The 19,657-nt window shown below is 44.2% G+C and overlaps 1 protein-coding gene across 1 annotated transcript in view; it reads left to right on the top strand.

Moving 5' to 3' along the window:
- LOC308412042 (RNA binding protein fox-1 homolog 3-like) overlaps positions 1 to 19,657 on the top strand; it is a 326,231-nt gene that overhangs the window by 192,935 nt on the left and 113,639 nt on the right. Inside the window, exon 6 of the mRNA XM_080906116.1 lies at positions 6,626 to 6,735. Within this exon, the coding sequence (XP_080762242.1) occupies positions 6,626 to 6,735 (110 nt within the window). The remainder of the gene's footprint in view (positions 1 to 6,625; positions 6,736 to 19,657) is intronic.

Here is a 19,657-nt window from a genome sequence, read left to right as displayed (position 1 = left end):
AGTCTTAAAAACTCTGGATTTTGTTATTGGTTTGGAAGCAGCTCAGTTTCAAAGTGTCTTATAAAGAAGTTGTATATCATATGCAACAATGAATATGAAATCGGTCATCAGACCGATACCCCGTGAACAACACTGACATGGCCACTTTGATATCTCATAAAAGACCAATATATCAGCCAATCATAACACATCTGACACCCCCTGTCTTTCTCTCTCTCCTGACCTCCTGCCTTCAGTCTCTGCATCTCTTACAGCACAGCAGGCTTTGATTTAAGACCTCTGCAGCAGTTTATGGTGTATATATCCTAAATGGACATTTTAATAGGCTTTTACTTTTTTTCATTGTATTGTGCAATGTAAGCAGTAATCATAAATTATTATAATCATAATTTGTTGCTGCCGGCTGAAAGCCTTGCACAGTATCTCTGAAATGTCAAGTTTTCACAAAGAAAACAGCTCCGTTCAGAGGCTGACCAGCACGGCACGTGCGAGGATTTGAGAGGATTTTAATAAGTGGTGGTTTTTAGTTAATCTCGGCCCGTATGGAATCGAACGTACCTTAAAGTAAGAACGTCAAATTAAAACAATGTTCTGTAAGGCTGAATGTGATTATTCTGCTAGAGTTTCTGAAGAATACCACTTGTGTCCAAATGATTTGAAGGAAATTTGTATACAGTGATCCACAAACACATAATGCAGCCCTAAAGACAGAGAAAGGGGGCGGGCTTTAATATTTTACCAACTGTAAACATCACAAAGCTGTTTCGAGGCCAGGCTACAGAGTCTGTGTGACGCTATCAAACATTCAGCTCCTCACATTGTAATGAAGGAGTGGGAAACTGGACGTTGAGGAGTTAATATCCTCCAAAAAACCAAAAACGAGCACATCTGCATTTTTAGCTCGCTCCCATTTTTCTTCTGCCTGTGTATTTTTTATTTATATTCCCCGTCTTTGCTCTGGAAACTGCCATCAGGCTCAGAGGCAATTTACGGTACCTCTGAACACGTCCTTAACGGTACCATCATGCGTTCATCAGTGCCACCGTGAACACAATTTTATTACTCAATTTGATGCCACACAAGGTTCATTCCCCGCATTTTTTATGCATTGTGGGCTGAGCTCAAGCAGAAAATAATCTGGACAGAGAGGGCTGTGTATTACGGCTCAAACGGGATAAAGCACTGACAAATTCCGGACCGGAGGACTAGTGAGCGGGGAGGACAGGGAGAAAGAGAGATTAAGAGCTACACCATTGTTTACCTCCTCCTCTAAGGTGCAGGATACTCTGTCGTTTATAAATGTTGGTAGCTGTTATTGGTTACCTTGCAGGCTTTAGGGGAAAGAGGAAAGGAAAATGAAAAAAAAACTTAGGGAAAGACCCAGGAGGGGGTTCGATACAACTTTAATAATGCGTAGCAGGAGCTAAATGAGCCATTCTGCGGTACTTTAAGACGTCTTCCCTCCACCCACCCCCACCCACCCTCCGCCTCCCCCCCCTCACGGTCTCAGGGCCTGAATTATTAAAAGTGTTGTTTTCCCTTATTGCATTGCAGCAATGTGCCTCTTTGCTAGAAATGAGCTGCACGTTGTGGAGTTTGAATGCTTAAAGCGACCCACCTCCAACGGCAAAGCCAGGAGAGGAGCACGGAAGGCCCCCAACACACACACACACACACACACACACACACACACACACACACACACACACACACACACACACACACACCTGAATGACCACAACGTTATGCTCAGATGGCTCTCTTACGCTTCTCTTATATAATGCACGTTGTGAACTAACTAGTTTGTTTTGCTAAACTGTGCAGGGCTGCAACTAATGATTATCTCCATTATTGCCTAATGGACATTACACTATAAAGTGTTGGAGAATGGTGAAAATGCCCATCACAATTTTCTAAAGCCCAAGGTGATATCATTACAGTTAATTGCCTTTTTCCCAAACAACAGTCCCAAACCTACACATATTCTTTACACCATAAAGGATGAAGAAGCAAGTCCTCCCAATTAAGAAAGATGGAACTAAGGGATGTCTTTTATGAATGTTTTAGTGCTGTCTAATAATCCCTTTAAATATTTCAGATCCAGCACTCTGCATTTTCATATTAGTCAGTTTTTGTTTTCAAATAAATGTACCCATAAATGCTTATAGCTTTGTTTTTAGAAGGACTCGGATTAATTATAATGAGTCACAGTTACTGTAGCCACGCTGGCCAAACTTTCCTCTCATCTCTTTAATTCATTCGGCCTGTAATTGAGCGTTTAACTTGATTTTGTTGAGACAAATACGTTCGCGGCTGAACCTCGTTTGTGCTGCAGAATATTCTGGAACAAACGGGCTGCGATGGACTAGAAATGTATTTTTTGAATTTTCTTTAGGGCTCAAGTGCAGACTTGGTAAGATGGAGAAATTTTCAGAGCTGTCAATACATCTTCTCTGATGCACTGATGGTGCATTTTCATGATTGCACATATGGGAGAAATATAATAAATATTTGAACTGAATCCACTTTTATCCAAGTGAACATTTGTGTTTTCTTCTTTAGAAAAGTTTGAAAATGATCAAGTTTAAGGTTGAATCTTGACATTTAGAATAATTTATAAGCAGATTCAATCCTGAAATACTGATAGCCGCGTAAGCCTTGAAATCTATGTGGAGCAAACTCTCCATATATTGAGCCAGACTCAACAAGGCATCACTTAATAAAACAATACTTTCTCCTTCCCTTTTTCTGCTCTTGCAGGTATTGTACATGCCCGGTGATTTGGGTATTAAATTTGATGCCTGCAGTTAAATCTCTTGCTGTGAAATGCAAGAAATAAAAACTCCGAGTTGTAGATAATGCAAAGTACAGTAAAGCACGTTGCATGCTCCTACCCCCTCCCTCGGAGCCACACGCATACACTTGCATACCCCCGCCAACACATACTTTAATCACACAATTAATAATTAATCAGAGGTTGGGCTCAATGCTGTCAAGCCTGCAGATGAGAGAACACCCAACTGCTGAGACAAGCCCTTAAAAAAGGGGATTAATAACCAAAAAAAGGAAAAAATGAACAGCTAGACAACACGTCGCTAGTTAGGCTCAGTTTTTCTTAAAGTTGAAGGAAAATACAGACGGTCCACTGGCGCGAATAGGCAGCTTTGAATGCATTTTTTGTAAAGAAATAAATAACAAAAGCTCGCTGGCTATAGAGTTCTGCAGAGTTTGTGAGGGGGAAAATTAAGTTGTCGCTTTTATGTGACATTTTCTACATGCAAATATGCAAAATTTGATTATGTGCTCTGTCTCCTGCGTATAAACACCATCAATAAAACTATAACAAACCGGTTCTAGAAGAATAGGTCAGGGATGAGTATGTATTATTTGCGCACCGCATTACAGCCGGTGCACTGATTGATTTCAATGCATTGCATCACTCTGGAATTGATCATACACCCGTGATCATTGTGTTCAATTTATTTATTCCCACTGATGCAAGTATTTTCCAACACTTAAAAGTCATCGGCGTCGGTGCCCTCTTTTTTTATCTCTGTCAGTCTCGCAGTGCTCTGTTTCCAGTGTTGCAGCAGAGAGCAGAGTGTTTACCCAGCTGTAATTACAACATGCACAATGACCTCATTCTGCTGTGTCAGTAGCGGTAATGTATAGCCCTTGATGTTAAACTGCAAAGAAAAATGGTGTGCACTTATTTTCAATATGCTGACTACATTCCCAGCATTTTTTTTTAGACATGGCCGTGAAGGCAGATCAGAATTTGATATAAGCACTGGTGCTCCTATTTATCTGACAAGGTCTCTCTGCCTTAATATGCATTCAATAATGTGAAATGATATTAGCTGTAGGAGCTCATTGACTGTGCACTCAGGGTCTCTCGGTGTCTCTCCGTCTCTGTCTGTAGCACGCTCTTTATCTGTTTCTCTTCCTCGTGCACACATACAGAGAAGAAATGGGGGGAAAAAAAGAGAGGAGGCTTGAACCGCGGATAGCAACAGCAGCAGAGCAATCACACCGAAGCAATGCCCCCCACGCCTGGCCCATTAATAACAGTAATACGCACACCGCGCCCAAGCCAGCACTGCCGAAAGCACCACTGACACTTTAATGGGCATTTTTTACTTTTGTTTTTAAATAATGCATGTGCTGCTTGTCAGCACTGCTTCACTCCACCCCTGGTGTGCCTTTGCAGCGTTCCATTGTGCAGAAATTACAATGGAGACCTGTGTTTTCTGTGCCGCCTGCTCCGTAAGCTGCATTCATCACGTTCATAGGGACATCAGAGTGCGGTACATCACACTCTCGGGGCCGTGTGTGTGGGCACGCATGCCACGCATGTGTGCGTTTTTGTTTGTGAAGGCACCTCATTGGCACCGAGCTAATTAAGAGCGTCTTTGAGAGGGCGAACTGTGATGCTCGGTGGCACCGAACATGACTTATAAAGAAGGATGATGCTCTCTGTGATACAGTAAACCTGACAGTCCGCTAGCGGTTTGGTGTGTCTGCCGAGCATGCCACTGTTGTTATGCAACTACGAAAACCTCATATAGACCCCGAAGTATTCGGGATCCTCTGGGCTCACTTGCAGTTAACTTATTCAACAGTAAGAGATTCATCAATAAGAGAAGGTTTAATTTTCATTCGTCCGGGGACCGGTGCGGAGCGGCAATCGGTGATACATACCATAGCGTTTATGGCATAAGTTAATTTGCTTTGGCCATCCTTGGATGGGCAATAAAACGAACACAAATCAGCAAAACACAACAAACTCAAAATTATACACATACATCATGGCACAACACACAAAGTTCAATACGAAAATATATATTTTTAAAAACGGCTGAGACGATACACAACAGCACGAGGGGCGATTCACAGAGAAAGAAGATGATGGTATTCAGCTCCTGCTCGTTCGTGACTGCATGAAAAAGTGTGGTAAAAAGTTTCGCTTTGAGTTTAAAGCTAATCGCACATTAAACGTCTCCGTGTCCAAGTGTGGGTTGACACTGTTCAGTGGAAAAGGAATGACATGAGTTTAGCCATCCAATAGATTAATTAACATTTAAACCTGCAGTTTATTGCTGTTTATTAGTATTTATGCATTTTGTAATATCACCCAATCATATACTCAGGTGGGAGAGAAACAGCTATAACATGCTAACAATGATTCAGACGAGAGCATCAGTGGATATCAGTGAGTACATACTAATGATATTCTATATATACAATATTTATACTGTACTCCCAGGACAGGTAGGCATATCTAGCATGTATCTTTCTATATTGTCAGCAATGGATGCACTGCCATTCTATTATGCAATAATGCTCATTGAAATCCAGTTTCTGTATTCTCAGCCAGAGCGGCGCTTTGGTGGACTGTGTGTGTTGTGTTTATGTCCTGTTTGCTTTTTTTTTTGTGCACCTGCTGTAAACTGAGAATATTGAGGGTTTGTATTGTAATCATACATAAGCCCCCCACTTCTAAATTGGATCCGGAGCTGACCAAAGATGTATTTGCACATGGTAAAACTTAATAGGAACAAGTAGGCACGGGGACCAACAAATTAACCGTTGTTTAACTTTGAGTCTCGAACGGTGCAGATTTGAATATCGGGTGCTGCAGAAGCTGCTCGTTTATTTCGGATCACAGACAGTAAAGGTGACGGACGTCCTCGGCGAGAGCTGCAGAGGTTGCGTCGGAAGACTTGCGAGACAGGACGTGACTTCGGGACTAGCACCCTCGAAAATCAATTTTTCAGCAGTCCCCTGGTTTTTGAATTAAACACCAAAAACATGCAAATTTTATGCCAGCGTTGCACTTAGTAAGTTAGAGTATGGCTGTGTCACTTTCTGCGAGTAATTTGCGCCGGCCTGAACACAGATTACCAAGGCCCATTATTAACCCGTTTGGGTAGCATCTGGGTAAAACGCACATTTCTCATCAAACTGAAAGCTTCGGTGTTTTATTTGTGCGTGTTATTCTCGAGATCCCAAAAAACAGAACTGTAAATTTATCATACATTGAAACTTTGCCAAAATGATGTGCCTTGGTGAAGTGCATTTATCACAGATCACTTATTGTGACATTTTAATAGTAGTCCCTGAAGTGCTACATCTCACGGGAGAACTGAGTCAAGACTATAATCGCAAAGGTTTAGGAGCAATAACTGTTTTATTTTGGGTTCATACTTTTGAGCTGATTCCATAACAGACACGGGGTAGTTAAGTGGTTATAGAGGATATCCTTTAAATGTGATGGTGGTCAGTTCACGGTTATTTTCTGGCGTATTAAATGTTCCCCACTGTTTTCCTGTTGATACTAAACCTCATTTGGTTATTTATATTATGCTGGTAGATCAACTTGACCCAATTGTGTAACTTTATTGATCGTAGCCAAGCCACCTATCTGTATTCCTTACTGCACGTAAGGTCAATAAACCTCAAAATCAATATTTATAACAATCAATGTTGCATTCTCTATGATGCCTCTTCCTGTGCAATGATTTCCTGCGATTGAATTGCTTTATTTGTGTTTTTTGGAGGCGCCCCTCTGCTGCTTCTTGTCCGTTTCGGTGACGCCTGCTCGTGTTTCTGTGTGTCCCTGCAGGAAACACGTTGTGTAAGTCAGGAAGCATTGCTGTCTTCGGGAACGTGGTGTACAGCGGACTGCTGAACGATCACCTCTGGCATTTGGGAGTGCCCCTCTTTACAAGACTGGTAAGAGCAGCAGGCCCCTCTGTGCACACTTACCTTCACTTTTGTTGGAAGAATTTCACGCGCTTGTGTGGAATCTAACAGGTGTGGAATTCCCCGAAGCTTGTAATGTTGTTTTTGATGCCCGCTCTGTTGACATGTGTTAGTTAAGGTTAAGACCTGGATGTGAATCCTCTGCTGTGGATGTAGGAGACGAGGAAAACCCACCACACACACACACACACACACACACACACACACACACATGCATGCATTTCATATTAGACTTTTTAAAAGGCATAACTAAGATGTTTTCTCTGGCCTTAAAGTGCAGGTGAGCCCACCTATGGATTCAGTTCTTCCCCAGCTGGCTGGCTGGGTGTGTAGCTAGTAGTGCTGAAAAAAGGCTGGCTAAATAATTCATGAAATTTAGTTTTACGGCAAGAATTTTATAAAAATTACAAGGTTTTAATTAAGAACCGGAGCGGCTGAAGCTTGCATTAAGAATTCATGATAAATGTCTATCCCTAATTGTCAAAGGGAAAGCGAATGTTTGTTTTACACTTAATCTCGCTGATGGTGGAATGTGAGCTTAGGAGATTCTTGTGAACGGCATAAACACGAAGGATCACAGAGTGATATTCCAAAAGATGAAATCCAACGAAGCCCTTTCCCTTCTTGTTAATTACCCTCTTTCTAAGCAGGTCGCAAGTTTTCATCAATGTTTATTATTGATTAAATCTGTCGTTGTTGCTGTCATTTATGAGTCAGGAATTAGCGTTGATTGGTGCACAAGGGTTGCATATAATTGGGTTACATTAAATAGATAATTCAGCTGATCTCATAAATGTCTAATGTGAAGCCTTGTTTGATTATCAATTAATGTCAAACGGAGATGCAAGAGGCTGTTAGGAATCCTGTTGGGTTTGCTTGTGTTGCATGTGGCAAAGCTACTCTCATTGCAGCTGTAAGAAGAGCCAGGAGTTTTTACAGTGAAATGTATATTTAATATTGTACGCGCTGGCGAATTCAAAGTAACGCTGGAGCACGCGTGCACAGCGAACGCTGGTAAACAAGTCTTTAAAAGATGTAACAAAAAGAAGGACATCAAACGCCACAGGTAACAGAGCTTTGGCTTCTAATTAAACAGAAATTGTTTTTTGAGGAAAATGTGCCTGTTGTTCTTAGCTATAAAGAGTAGAAGGAGGAAAATGATTAAAATATTTCATGGCTCAAAAGTCACTTCATGGTGCCTTTTTCAAAGCCGAGAGTTTAATGGAGTAGGATGCTTAATTACTAGCATATTTACATTTTCTCCGACAAATCCTCCCACGAAGAGAAAGCTGATGGAAAATAACCACTGTGTGACTCCGAGAAGAGTTTACCCCATGACATCGTGAATATATGGTAAAATACATAAAAGATGGAGACAGCCACCATAGCGTCCAGGTTGGTTTGGTGTATTTCGAGGCTCGAGGGCAAGCCGCTCAATGACGAGCACCCATGCAGACTATCCAAGTGTTTCAGTTTTTGTTGGTATTTGCAAGACAGATGTGATTTAAAGGAATTACTGTGTTGCATTATGTAAATGTTAACCCAACATACAGCTGCTTCTAAACCAGCCTCCATATTAATATCTACGATGTTTACTGTGGACTGCCTGAACAAGCTGAAGCACATGCTTCAATAATCCACAATACATTTAGTCATGCAGAATCACGTGAAAAGAAACAATAACAGGTGCAAGTATGTAACACGAATGAGGTGATGTGCACAAATGTTTAAAGTAAACATTTAATAATATATTATAATATAATATGTACGTATAACAGACATAATGTGGCATCCGTGCAGCTTATTGATGTCACAATGCAAACAGGCCTGGAGGATTAACACAAACAGACCACACACGGTGCGCTCGCAGTGTGAAGACACCTAATCCCCGCTGTCGTTAGGTTAACATCCTCCGTGTCGCTCCTTTGCACGGCGAGCAGCGGCCGAGCTCTGAGCCCGCAGGAGCACTCGTTGAAGTAAAAGGTTCGACTCCCGGCTGCGCCACCAAGGCGCGGCCTTGTGTAGCGCTCAGTGTGCCCGCTGCCGACACACTAGGTCCGCCCAGCAGTGGTATCAGCATGACACGCGGCAAGCCTTCACATCCCCAACACACAGCTCCTAATTACTGCACAGCCCTGCCAGTTTGTACCCCTAGGCCAGTACTGACTGCTCAATGCCAAGATGTAAACACTGCATTATTAACACGACATACAGTCTGTGCACACGGCTAGGTTTAATGTACTCGACGTATGTCTACATGGAGGCATTACTTTAGTGGGATTCTTTATGCGAAAGCATACAATGAATTTATTGTCTTCCAGACAGCGAGTTCCAAAATCACCAGATGGGCGATTTGCTGCGTATAGGGTAATGTATGCTTACAAATGATGTTTAATGATATCTTCCAGGGATAGGAAGCAAAACATTACCATTTTCAAGGCTAAATATGCAGGCTGTGTCAGAAAGCTGGAGATACAGAATTAAGTAACACACTGTCTTTTTTTTCTTGTTATTTTATGCATATTTATTGGCTGCCAGAGCGTCTTGATGGCATTACACAATATCTCGTTTTTTTCTTTATGGCAAATCACAGTCCAAACATAAGCTTTGCCTACTTATCACCAATTCTAATATATTTTCATATGAAAAATCTCTCATGTGAGTATTATTAGCAGAGTGCTCTGCCCCTGCAAGTGCCGCAACTTCCTGTCAGTGTGAGAATAATAAGGGAATGGAAATGTAATATGAAACTTCTTCAGCACACAGAGATAAAGAGGAGAAAGGGCTTCGTTTAGCCGCTTGTTTCTGCCTGCACGGCCTTCCCCGGCGCCCTTTCCTCACGTGACGTGTGCTGTATAGAAATGTCAATACCTACCTGTGGAGCTGATGGAGACCCATAAATCGATAAAACGAGCATAGCTGCAGATCCTTGGCCGCCAAGTTGTAAAACTGGTCACTCCATAAAGTGAAGTGTGTGATTAGAGAAAACCAGCCTGGCAGCATCAGAGTGGAGCCGCCGTCTTCCTTCGGGGCTCGCACCGGCTCGGTCCGAGCGTTCGGGCGAGCCGGCCGCGACTATAGCCCAGAACCCCGCGGGGAGCTCGCAGGGATGAGAGCGAGAACTCTCATTGTCTCCTCTGGTGTCTTTCTAACGACGAGATCTGAGTGTGGCTCGACAGAAGATGCTCTGTAAGTAGCGGCGCTACGGACGAGAGGTGAGATCGGCATAAAATATTAAGACGGCAGATCTCGAGCCGGCGACGGTCGGAGACAGACGGACATTTTAGGCAGAACACTCTGTGTGTGAGGCCTTCACTTCCTCTTCAGTTTGAAAGCTCCATCTTTATAATGGATGGCGGAGTCTCTGGGGAGTGTCTAGACTATGGTGGGAAATCTAAATGGTTGGGAAAGCCACTCCAATGCTCTGTAAGTAGGTGGAGTATGGGAGAAATGCAACTCAGAGAGGTGACAGGAAGAAGGGAAAAGCATCCCAAACAACACCGTGTTTACCTGCATTGCACTTCCCTTGGTAACGGGCGTAGATTCCTAGACAGGAGATGCAGACTTTACGTAATGCTTAAATGCCCTCTGATTCTTTTCTCCCCAACCCTAAGTGGCCTTAGCTCCGGACCGCGATGCTCTCTGTCTGCACCTACACCCACCCCCACCCGCTCTCCAGCCTGTCCTGCTCTTTTTTTTTTCTTTTTTGCCTCCGAACTCGTTCTTTTCCTGCTTCTCTCCCCCCTCAGTTATTTATGAGCACGACTTGAAATAGACTTCAGTATTTGATAAAAGCGTGATCCTTAATCTGAGTTGCCTGAGAAGTGCATTTCATTTTTATTTCCCATCAGAGATTGATGGAGGACTGGGGCGGTTATCCACTCTGTGATTGCTAATGTAAATCCATTGACTTCTGGTGGACATATATAAAGATATGGAAGCCTTGCATGTGCATCCCGTGATGCCAGTGGGGAGATTGCGTGCGTGCAAAGCAACGGAGATGCTGGTTTGTGCGATGTGATGGAGGGGGGTGGTGTAAGAATTATATGGCGCGTGTCTTGATTTATGAAAAGCTTCTTAAAACATCACAATATTTGCAAAGTTACTAATTGCGGTTCTTTGCCTGTGTGCCATTTCATATTTCACCGCTCACTTGTGCTTTTTCTGAAGGAGGAGGAAAAAAATAAAACGGGTGATAAATTTAAGATGACAGTTACACCATATGAATGAGGCCCCTTGTGTATCAATTCGCTCAAAGCCAGCTGCAAATCTAACTCGGGCTCCTTATGTGGCAATTACTGATGGGTAACATAACCTGCATATATCTGTTCTGTTCATTAGGCCAATGTGCTCTATAACTGGCAAATGTTCTTTAGGATCCTACAGCAAATTAGCTCATCCCCCAGGACGTCTTTTATTGGATGATCTGGCTCCAGAGGATGCCGCAAAACCACTTGAGCTCTCCGCAGCCTGCCCCGGTTGCCACAGGGTTAATATTTAAAAGCGCGAGCTCCCAGTCGTGTATTGATGATATGTTTTGAAAATTGCTGAGGCAGGCTCATTGTTACAGTGCTGTCTAGAAGATAGCCAATCCTCCCTCCTCTCCTCCCTCTCTCTCCCTCGTTCCCCTCCCCCTTTATAGCCGCCAGATGGAAAACACACTAAAGCATGTAATGTAATATAGCTTGGCACACACAGAGGTATTTCACACCAACTTCATCTGGCCTCTGATCTGCCACAACGCCACCTGAAAAAACAGTGCTTTTAAAAAAAAAAAATTTTTTTTCACCGAAACAAAAACGTCACCAAATCGCAAGTTCGGAGGAAAAGAGGGAAAATAAAAGGCAGAGGAGCTATCGGCAGCTAAAAGTAGAAAACAAGTGGAAAATAGGCTGCGCCTCCCAATTGCCTGTGGCATATTTTAAGGTTTTCTCTGAGAGTCTTTTTTTCCTTCAGCATCGCCTCCTTCTTCTTCTCTTCAATGAACTAAAACTGCCACAACTTCAATGCAACTCATCGCAGTCGCAGACGGTGAAAAGAAGAAAGGGGAGCGATCTGTTAGTCCTCCACTATCACCAGCATCATCCCCAACACAGCACCCCCCTCCCCGCAGAGATCCCCACCACGACTCTCAGCTTCCTGCTCTCCCCCCACCCCCTCCCTCACAACTCTCCCCCCTCCACCCCCCGCCTCCTCCCCGGGACGCTGAATTTTACAGTACCGTCTGCAGGATCCCGGTTTGTTCGGCGCACTCCTCTATGCAGAGCAACACGGCTCCGGTGGAGGAACGCTGGAGGCAGCTGTCAAGCGCAGGCTGCTGCTCCTGCTGCTCTAGTTGAGCCTCGGTGCCGTACCGACTGATTTCACATTCACCAATAAGAGACGGCACAGGGGGGAGAGAGAGAGAGACGGAGAGAGAGAGTCTTGAAGTGAGTGGTGTGGAGAGGCAAGTGGAGTGGAAGAGTGTCGAAAGAAAAAAGAGGTTACAACACCTCCCCAGCTCTCTTTCCTTTCTCCCGTCTGCTTTCCCCCCCTCTTTCTTGTGTTGGCTCAAAAGAGGAAGAAGAAGAGGAGAGAGAAAGGGCTCTTTTAAAAATTAACTGAAGAACAAGCTGCTTGTCAAGAGAAAGAAACGAAAAGAGAAGAAGTGCTGGGGGACCTCAAGTCAAGCCCCATTGAACAGTTGAGAGGGAGGGCTGCCTCAGTGGAACAGGGACCAGTAAAGCTCTCTGTCCAAACGTTCGGACTCCTCTTGACACCCACGCTGGCTGGACTGGTCCCAGCGCTTAGCCCCGCTCTCCTCCACCCGGCTGCCCACACCTGCCCCGATTCCACCATGATGATGTACTTTTGGGTGAGTACCGCACCACTAAAGTGTGGGTATCTCCTCCTGCTCACACCGCTCCGGTATGCACAGAGTTGGCGTGTAGAACGTGTGTGGCGCATGTGTCAGAGCGTGTTGCAGCCCTTACATTATATACAGTGTGAGTTTGAGCGTGTGTGCGTGTGTGTGTGGTGCAGCGCCTCCCACATGCATGAACAGAGCTGATGGTTTTTCCACTCTCGTGTGTTTTATTGATGTTGGGTTGCTGCAGCCAGAAGCTACAGAGGCCTGTGTTTACCCGTCACATTTGTTCAGCCTTTAAACGAAATCGGATGTTTGGGTGCGATTGTTATCCACGCCAATACCTTCACGAGTTCGTCAACTCCCCCCCCCCCTGATTGTCAAACTACCCAGCATGCAGCTGAAACGGTGTCCCTCCGTCTGAGAACGACGCTCGGGGTCTTTCGGGGACACGTTGTGATTTCCTCGCCTGCGCTGTGTTTCCAACGCTTTTTGTGTGATATTGTTGTTTTCCTCGCCTATATATCTAAGTCAGGCAGAATTTCATAAATTAAATGGCATTAAGCGCAGAATGAGGATAATTACAGATTGTTAACCAGAGCTGCTGATTAATTCTCTTTGAGATCATGTGTGATTAGTCAGATTGGTTTTGTCTCCTCGGTGGTTTGTATTCTCACCACAACAATACCCGCCCAATGCTCACTCTGCTTTTGCATTTGTGCTTCTTCTTCTTCTGCTTTTTAATCTAAATTTCTCACTGATGCACACTGCAGATCACTTTAATCCCGCCAAGTTTTGCTAACTTGTATTTTGTACCTTCACAGAAATACAAAGTAAATGAATATTTTCAGCCTTGCCACTGTAAACAGTCTGAGCTGTGATGCAGTTGGAGATATGTCTCCTGCAGACTGTGTGTGTGTCTGTGTGTGTGTGTAGCTATTGATCGCTAGTTCAGATTTCTGGGGAGAGTGCATCTTTTAAAGCTACTTTACAAGGATGACTCCATTATGAATGACTTTCTACTCGAACCACTTTTTTAAAATATGGAAGTGAAGCAAAACATGAATAAGCAAAGTATGCTATGCACGTTATGAATGAAACAGCCCTGGCTATTGATTCAGAGCTCACGTTTCTGGAGAAAGAGGATGTTTGGGAGCCAAAGTTGCTCCAAGTGGTGACGCGAGCTCACATTCGAGCCTCACGCGAAGCTCTCCTTTTGTCTCCGAGCAGAATGGAAGTGACAGGACGGCGTATGCTTTCCAAATTATGCCATAACTAAAAGAACGTAACGCAGCGTGCGGTGCTCGTGTGCTTTCCGAGGCCTCGCTGCTACACAGGCCTCTTTGATACTCTGAGCTTTCGCCTTGAGATGTTTTCTGGGTGTTGATGCTTATTGAAAGAGGCTCATCACTGTCTGCAGCAGCTCACCGATCTCCACCTCCCGTTTCATCACGTATTCCCCCTCCGGCCGGTCAGAGTGATGACCACACGCAGATGTAGGCTGAACAGACCGAAGCGGTAGTGCTGGCAGTTTACAGCCCTGCAGGCTCATCACTGTAACATGAGGCTCCGTGTACTGCAGTGGGCTTACTCTCATCGTGTTAAGAAAAAAGAGCTTATAGTAAAGGAGCTATTGCATCTGTGAGCGCATCCATTATGCTAAATTAAAGTTATATATCTTACTACTTTCGCTTTCTGCTCACTTGAGAAGCAACATTATTTTGCTGAAAGCGTGGAGTCAATACATGACTCATGACTCGTTTCATCATTTTGCCTCTAAAACGTCAAAATCTTTGAAGACTCTGCATTTCTGAATGATCACAGAAGTCAAATGTCTTTGTGATGATTTTTCACCCAGAGCCTAAAAAGAGGTCAATATTTCCACAACGAGAAAATCATACAAGGAACAAAGTGATGAGAATGACTGATTTTTAATTAACCACAAGTAAAAATAACCAAATGATAATAAATTATTAGCTAATTTCTAGAAGTTTTTAACGTTTGCAGCTTTCAAGTATGAGATTGTCTTCCTCCTACTTCTTTATCATAGGACATGGACTATTTCCGGCTTTTTGACTCTTCTTTGGACAAAATAAACAATATGACGAAGCAAACTTGGGCTGATTTAAAAATTAGATGAATTTTTTAAAACGTGTTTAGCTCACCAAATAATTATTGCATATTATTGTTTATGCAGGAGCCTCTAAAACATTTTGCAGACAGATATTTTACACAGGAGAAAATTTCCACTCGTAGCTCTCACGCAGATGTAGCTGATGTGGGCTTAACCTCGTCTGACGATGCAGACTGACTTAAATATTTCCACTGTGCAGGAGCGGGAGCGACTTCCTTGTTGTGACACGAGCCACCATCATATAAAGGTTTCCACTGGCCTTTAAGGATACCATACGATTTTAGGATTTAAGGGAAATTATTTGGAGGACCAAGCCTTTATTGGGAGTCACTGCTGAGTGTTTTAAAAGTTTAAAAAAATATAAAGAGTCCGGCTTCCCACAGCACTCCAGGAAGTGGAATTAAAGAATTATGGATTTCTTCTCACCTTGTCTGAATTTTGCGTTTCCTCAAGAAAAAAAAAGGTAAAATTTGAAACACTCAAAACATTTTCTGGGGTACACAAAAATGAAACTGCCAGGGTGTAATAACACTTATGAGAAAAGCAACATCCCATCCAGGGAATGATTTACTATACCATACCTGGAGTGTATTTCATGTGTGTGTGCGCGGGAGTAAGCGAAGTTGTGTTAGTCGGCCAGCATTTAGCTGCGAGAGGAGGGTGCGACTGGCTCCCGTTTGAACTGCAGGTGGCGAGCATTACCTGCGGTCCCTCCGGAGGCCTGTCAGCCGTGCATCAGTCTGGGGAACCTGCAAACTCCCCTCATTAGAATATTTATTCACCAAGCAGATGTTCTTATCCAGGGCAATTACCTTTGGCTTACATTTCCCTGTTGCCCACTGATATAGATGAATGTGTATACAAAGACGTCCCAGGTTATGCATGGGACCCTTGGGTGCCACCCACCATTCCCCGCATATGCGCGACGGGCAAGCCGGCGACCGTCTGGCCTGCCACGGTGTTCAACCTAAAACCCAAAATCAGCTCCACTGTGGTAATTGGAGCAAGTGGAGGCGACATCTCCTGCAATGGCCATGCAGTGATGGAAAGATGGCCTGTATATCATTCTCTCCACCCGGCTGTTCCTTTGCATTAGAGACAGAGAGAAAAAGGGAAGAGGCATGGAGTGGAGAAACCATGCATGCTTCTGTCCTCCCCTCAGTGTGATGAATAATTTAGCAGTGCAGGGCCCTTGCTGTCGAGTAGAGATGGTGGTAATGGGGAGACTGGATATATATGGCATGCCAAGGAGCGATGGTTTACGTTAGACTTCCCCAACCAACGCACTCGAGTGCGCCGCAGACTGCTCACACGGCGTGTTTGGCCTGTATTAATGTTTTGTTTTTATTTATCGGGGAGAAAACCGAACCAAACAACAGCGGACGTCGATGCGCGGCGGCTAGCGGCGGGGCTGGTTTGAGGCTCTGGAGCTGTGGCCATTAGCAGGAGTGCATTCCCTTTAGGCAGATGTTCAATCTCGGGCTGCATTCAACCAAAGAACAACTTGGTTGACTGAATTGTGCCTTCTCTTCAACCGATCGAGGGGAAATAAAACTGCAGGTTATCGCTAGATTAGCTAAATTGGTCTCGGTGTACTCGACCTGCAGCCTTATTAGCCTAGATGAATTATAAATAAACACAAAAGGCCTGTATTTATAGCACGCTGAATCACGCTAGGCTCGTCGCTGTTGTCCTTAAGCGATAACAGCAAAATCAGACATTTGCTTTTACTTTTACACGATCCGTTTGCTCCTGAGCTTCATGATTTCATTTTTCTGTTTTAATGCAAGAGGAAGTTTTACATCTAGCTCGGTTTACCTGGATGTGCTGCAGATGCTAAGGCGTCCTGTAAACAACCATCACACCAAATAATAATATTAAGATATATTTAAACCCAAAGCAGGAAGTCTTAAACACAAATTTTGGAGGAAAAGTCCAGCACAGACAAATTGTTCTACCCTTTCTAGCAGTGACTAGTCAACGAGATGATTGAATGTTGCTGCCCTTGCTAGTCTGCAATGAACAATGGCTGCAAACTGCTGGTTCTAAGACGCTACGGTGTTCGGGTGCTGGAGTGCTTTAATGGGTCGCTGAGGCGTGTGGGCACTAGCCTGCAGAGAAAAAAGGCCGCTACTGGTAGCTACGCTAAAGTTAGCCATACTGATCTGTGACTGATTTGGCATCATGCTGTGCACTGTTATACGCCACGTAACGTCGGAGCAACAGTTGAAATCCAGTTTGATTAATGAATGTGATTAATGGTTTCAGAAGGCTTACAGTTTAACCTGGCCTGTGGGTTTGAAGTTAATGCAGTTTTTTAGGTGTGTTTTTACTTTAAATGGACTACTTGGACTTTTCTCTCCCACTAACTGACTAGTAAAGCAGGATTTAGATGAAACGCGAAGCTGCCGGTTGAGCTGTGAAATGCAAAGAGCTGCAAAGTTTACGCACGGTCATCTATTTTAGCCAAACGCAGTGTCGGTTAGTTTTGAGTTTGGATCACGCAGTCTGCCTTCAGCTGGGCAATTTTTTCTTTTTAGAGGAAGTCTATTCCTCATGCTGCCAAAAATAATGGATTAATTCTCCTAATGAAAATAACACCAGCAATTGTCCAGCCAATCAGAATTGCAAGATCAGGTGACCATCCAATCAACCAGCCGACCTGAAGACCACAGCCTCACTTTAATTAGGACGTGCATGTGGTGGAAGTGATATGAAGGTAGATTTCCTTAAAAGATGAAAGCAGCGTGGAGTTTCAGGCCCAACTCTGTGCACATATAAGAAGTCCCGTATGCATTTCATGTGCATGCATATGGCCTGGTTGCAAATGCTCAGAGAGACGTCTGCAGCCTGACCAGCAGGAAATGTTGAAATTCGTGATGGACAGCATAAAGAGGCAGAGCTGATCAGCCATTCTGGGCGGGAGAGCAGCGAGTCCAGGCCGCTGGTTTCATATTGCAAGATGAAGTGCTCGCGATCGTTTGTTAATGTATTAATTGATCTGTGTCCTTAGACGGGAAAATCAGAAGTAGTGTCACGTAGGCTCTTTAGTACTCCCCGAGACACCTTCATTAGCAGCTGCTGGCCGACTCTCCACCCCCATTACAGGACCGTGTTGCCACACACTTTACCTGACTGCTGTAATAACTTTAGACATTTCTATCTCCCCGGCAAGACCTCCGACAGCCCGAACAGTTTGAGGGCTTAACATCAAATGTGAGGCGCTTCTTTGAAAGGCTTATACTGCAGGTGATTCACCGCGGGGGGCCGTGTGCCGTTGTTTTGTCTGCTGGTTGTTGCTCTCTTTTCCTTACGAGTTTGAGTAACGGCTGTTGCAATCAGTCATTAACTTCCAGCTCGACGTTTTATAATCTGGACGGCACACATGCCTTTGTAGCAGGGCTGATGTAACGACGCTGCTACAAAGCTGAGCTAAGGAAGCAATGGGAAGTACATCCAGGAACTGTGTTATCTCTTTAACCGCTAATACCAATGAGGTTCTAGCAACTTCACCGACGAGCAAATTGTATAGTTCTTTTCCAGTGTAATGCCAGCTGCATAGAAAATCAATTCAGTCAGAAAAATGAGGCCAGTAGGCTTTTATTTTCCTCCTTTTTCGGGATAGCGGGGCTCCACCCTTTGTGCTCTGTGGGATCATTAGTAATCAGTAGCTTTAACATTAATTCTGTCAGCTTTTGGTCTCTTCCCCTTGGGGCTAATGTGTCTAGAGCCCAGCTAATTGTGATTAGGCTCTGACAGCAGGTTTTACTTGCAGGATTTTCACACCACAGTCCTCTTTGATATGAGCTGCACAGCTGATAAAGAGATTAGATACAGGAAGAGAGAGTGTATGGAGAGGAGGGAGGAGGTAGGTGTTCTTAAACTACAGAAAGACACCTACACGGGGGAAATCACTGGTGAGTTTAGCAGAGGAAAATAGATCCGGACGCAGTAAAAGCCTCGCGCTCGCTTATTGCACCTGCTATCATTAGCGCTTTTGTACACATGGTCAGCCTCCCAGGGAAAAGTCATTATCCAGCTGTGCTGTTATTTTTCTGCTGTTTTCTCCTAGTGGAGTGTGACTTCAGGGCTATAGCCAGCGCACCCTTTAATGCCTCCAACACAATAAAGGACTCTAGCCTTAATGATGTGTGATTGGATGGCCATGCCTCAGGTTGTCCGGGGGCTTGTGAGCTGTTACTGCGAGCGGCCATTTTGCCTCGCCGCCGCCGAGGCTCGGTGTCAATTCAAGCCCAGCCATTCCAGAGGAGGCAAAAATAAAAATCTGATTTAATGATTAACTGCGGCTGCGTTGTTTAAAGGGCCCTGGCTCTCTATCTCTCTCTCCCTTTCTTCAGGCGAGCGAGAGAGTGAGGGAGCGCAGGCTGAAAAGCAAAACAACGAGGAGAGGAAGGAGCCAGCGAAGTAGTAGGATGGATTGTTGCCAGTGCACGCCAAGTTGCCAGAACACGAGGCGATATCGTCTGTTTTTCGCTCTTGACTGAGTGAACAATCCTGCACGAGTGAATCAGGAGACGTGCGATTGTGCAGGATGATGTTCAAAGCACTCATTTTACATCTTAATGACTCGGAGGATTAAATATTAAGGTTACGGCTTCTCCGGCAAATGAAACTGGAGCAAAAGTTGAACGATTTTTTTTTTCCCTTCCAAATTTTAAACAACACCTGAGCTTTAGCAGCAGGACGACGAGTGAGTTTGCGCATCGTAGCGTTTAGAAGAGGCTGCCTTTTCTCTCTTCCTTCATTTGAACAGAAAGACCTCCAAAGCAGAGTCATATGCTGCTAATTCTATTTTTCAGCCTTGTTATTAATTTATTCAACTTTTCGCGGTTGCCCCGTTGCACCTCCAGTAACTCCACAAGTCTCTCACGGCAGTCCTTCATCCTGCTCGG

This window comes from Rhamphochromis sp. 'chilingali' (genome assembly GCF_963969265.1).
Source record: "Rhamphochromis sp. 'chilingali' genome assembly, chromosome: 15".
In the NCBI taxonomy this organism is placed as follows: domain Eukaryota; kingdom Metazoa; phylum Chordata; class Actinopteri; order Cichliformes; family Cichlidae; genus Rhamphochromis; species Rhamphochromis sp. 'chilingali'.
This window is presented reverse-complemented; position numbering and strand designations above follow the sequence as displayed.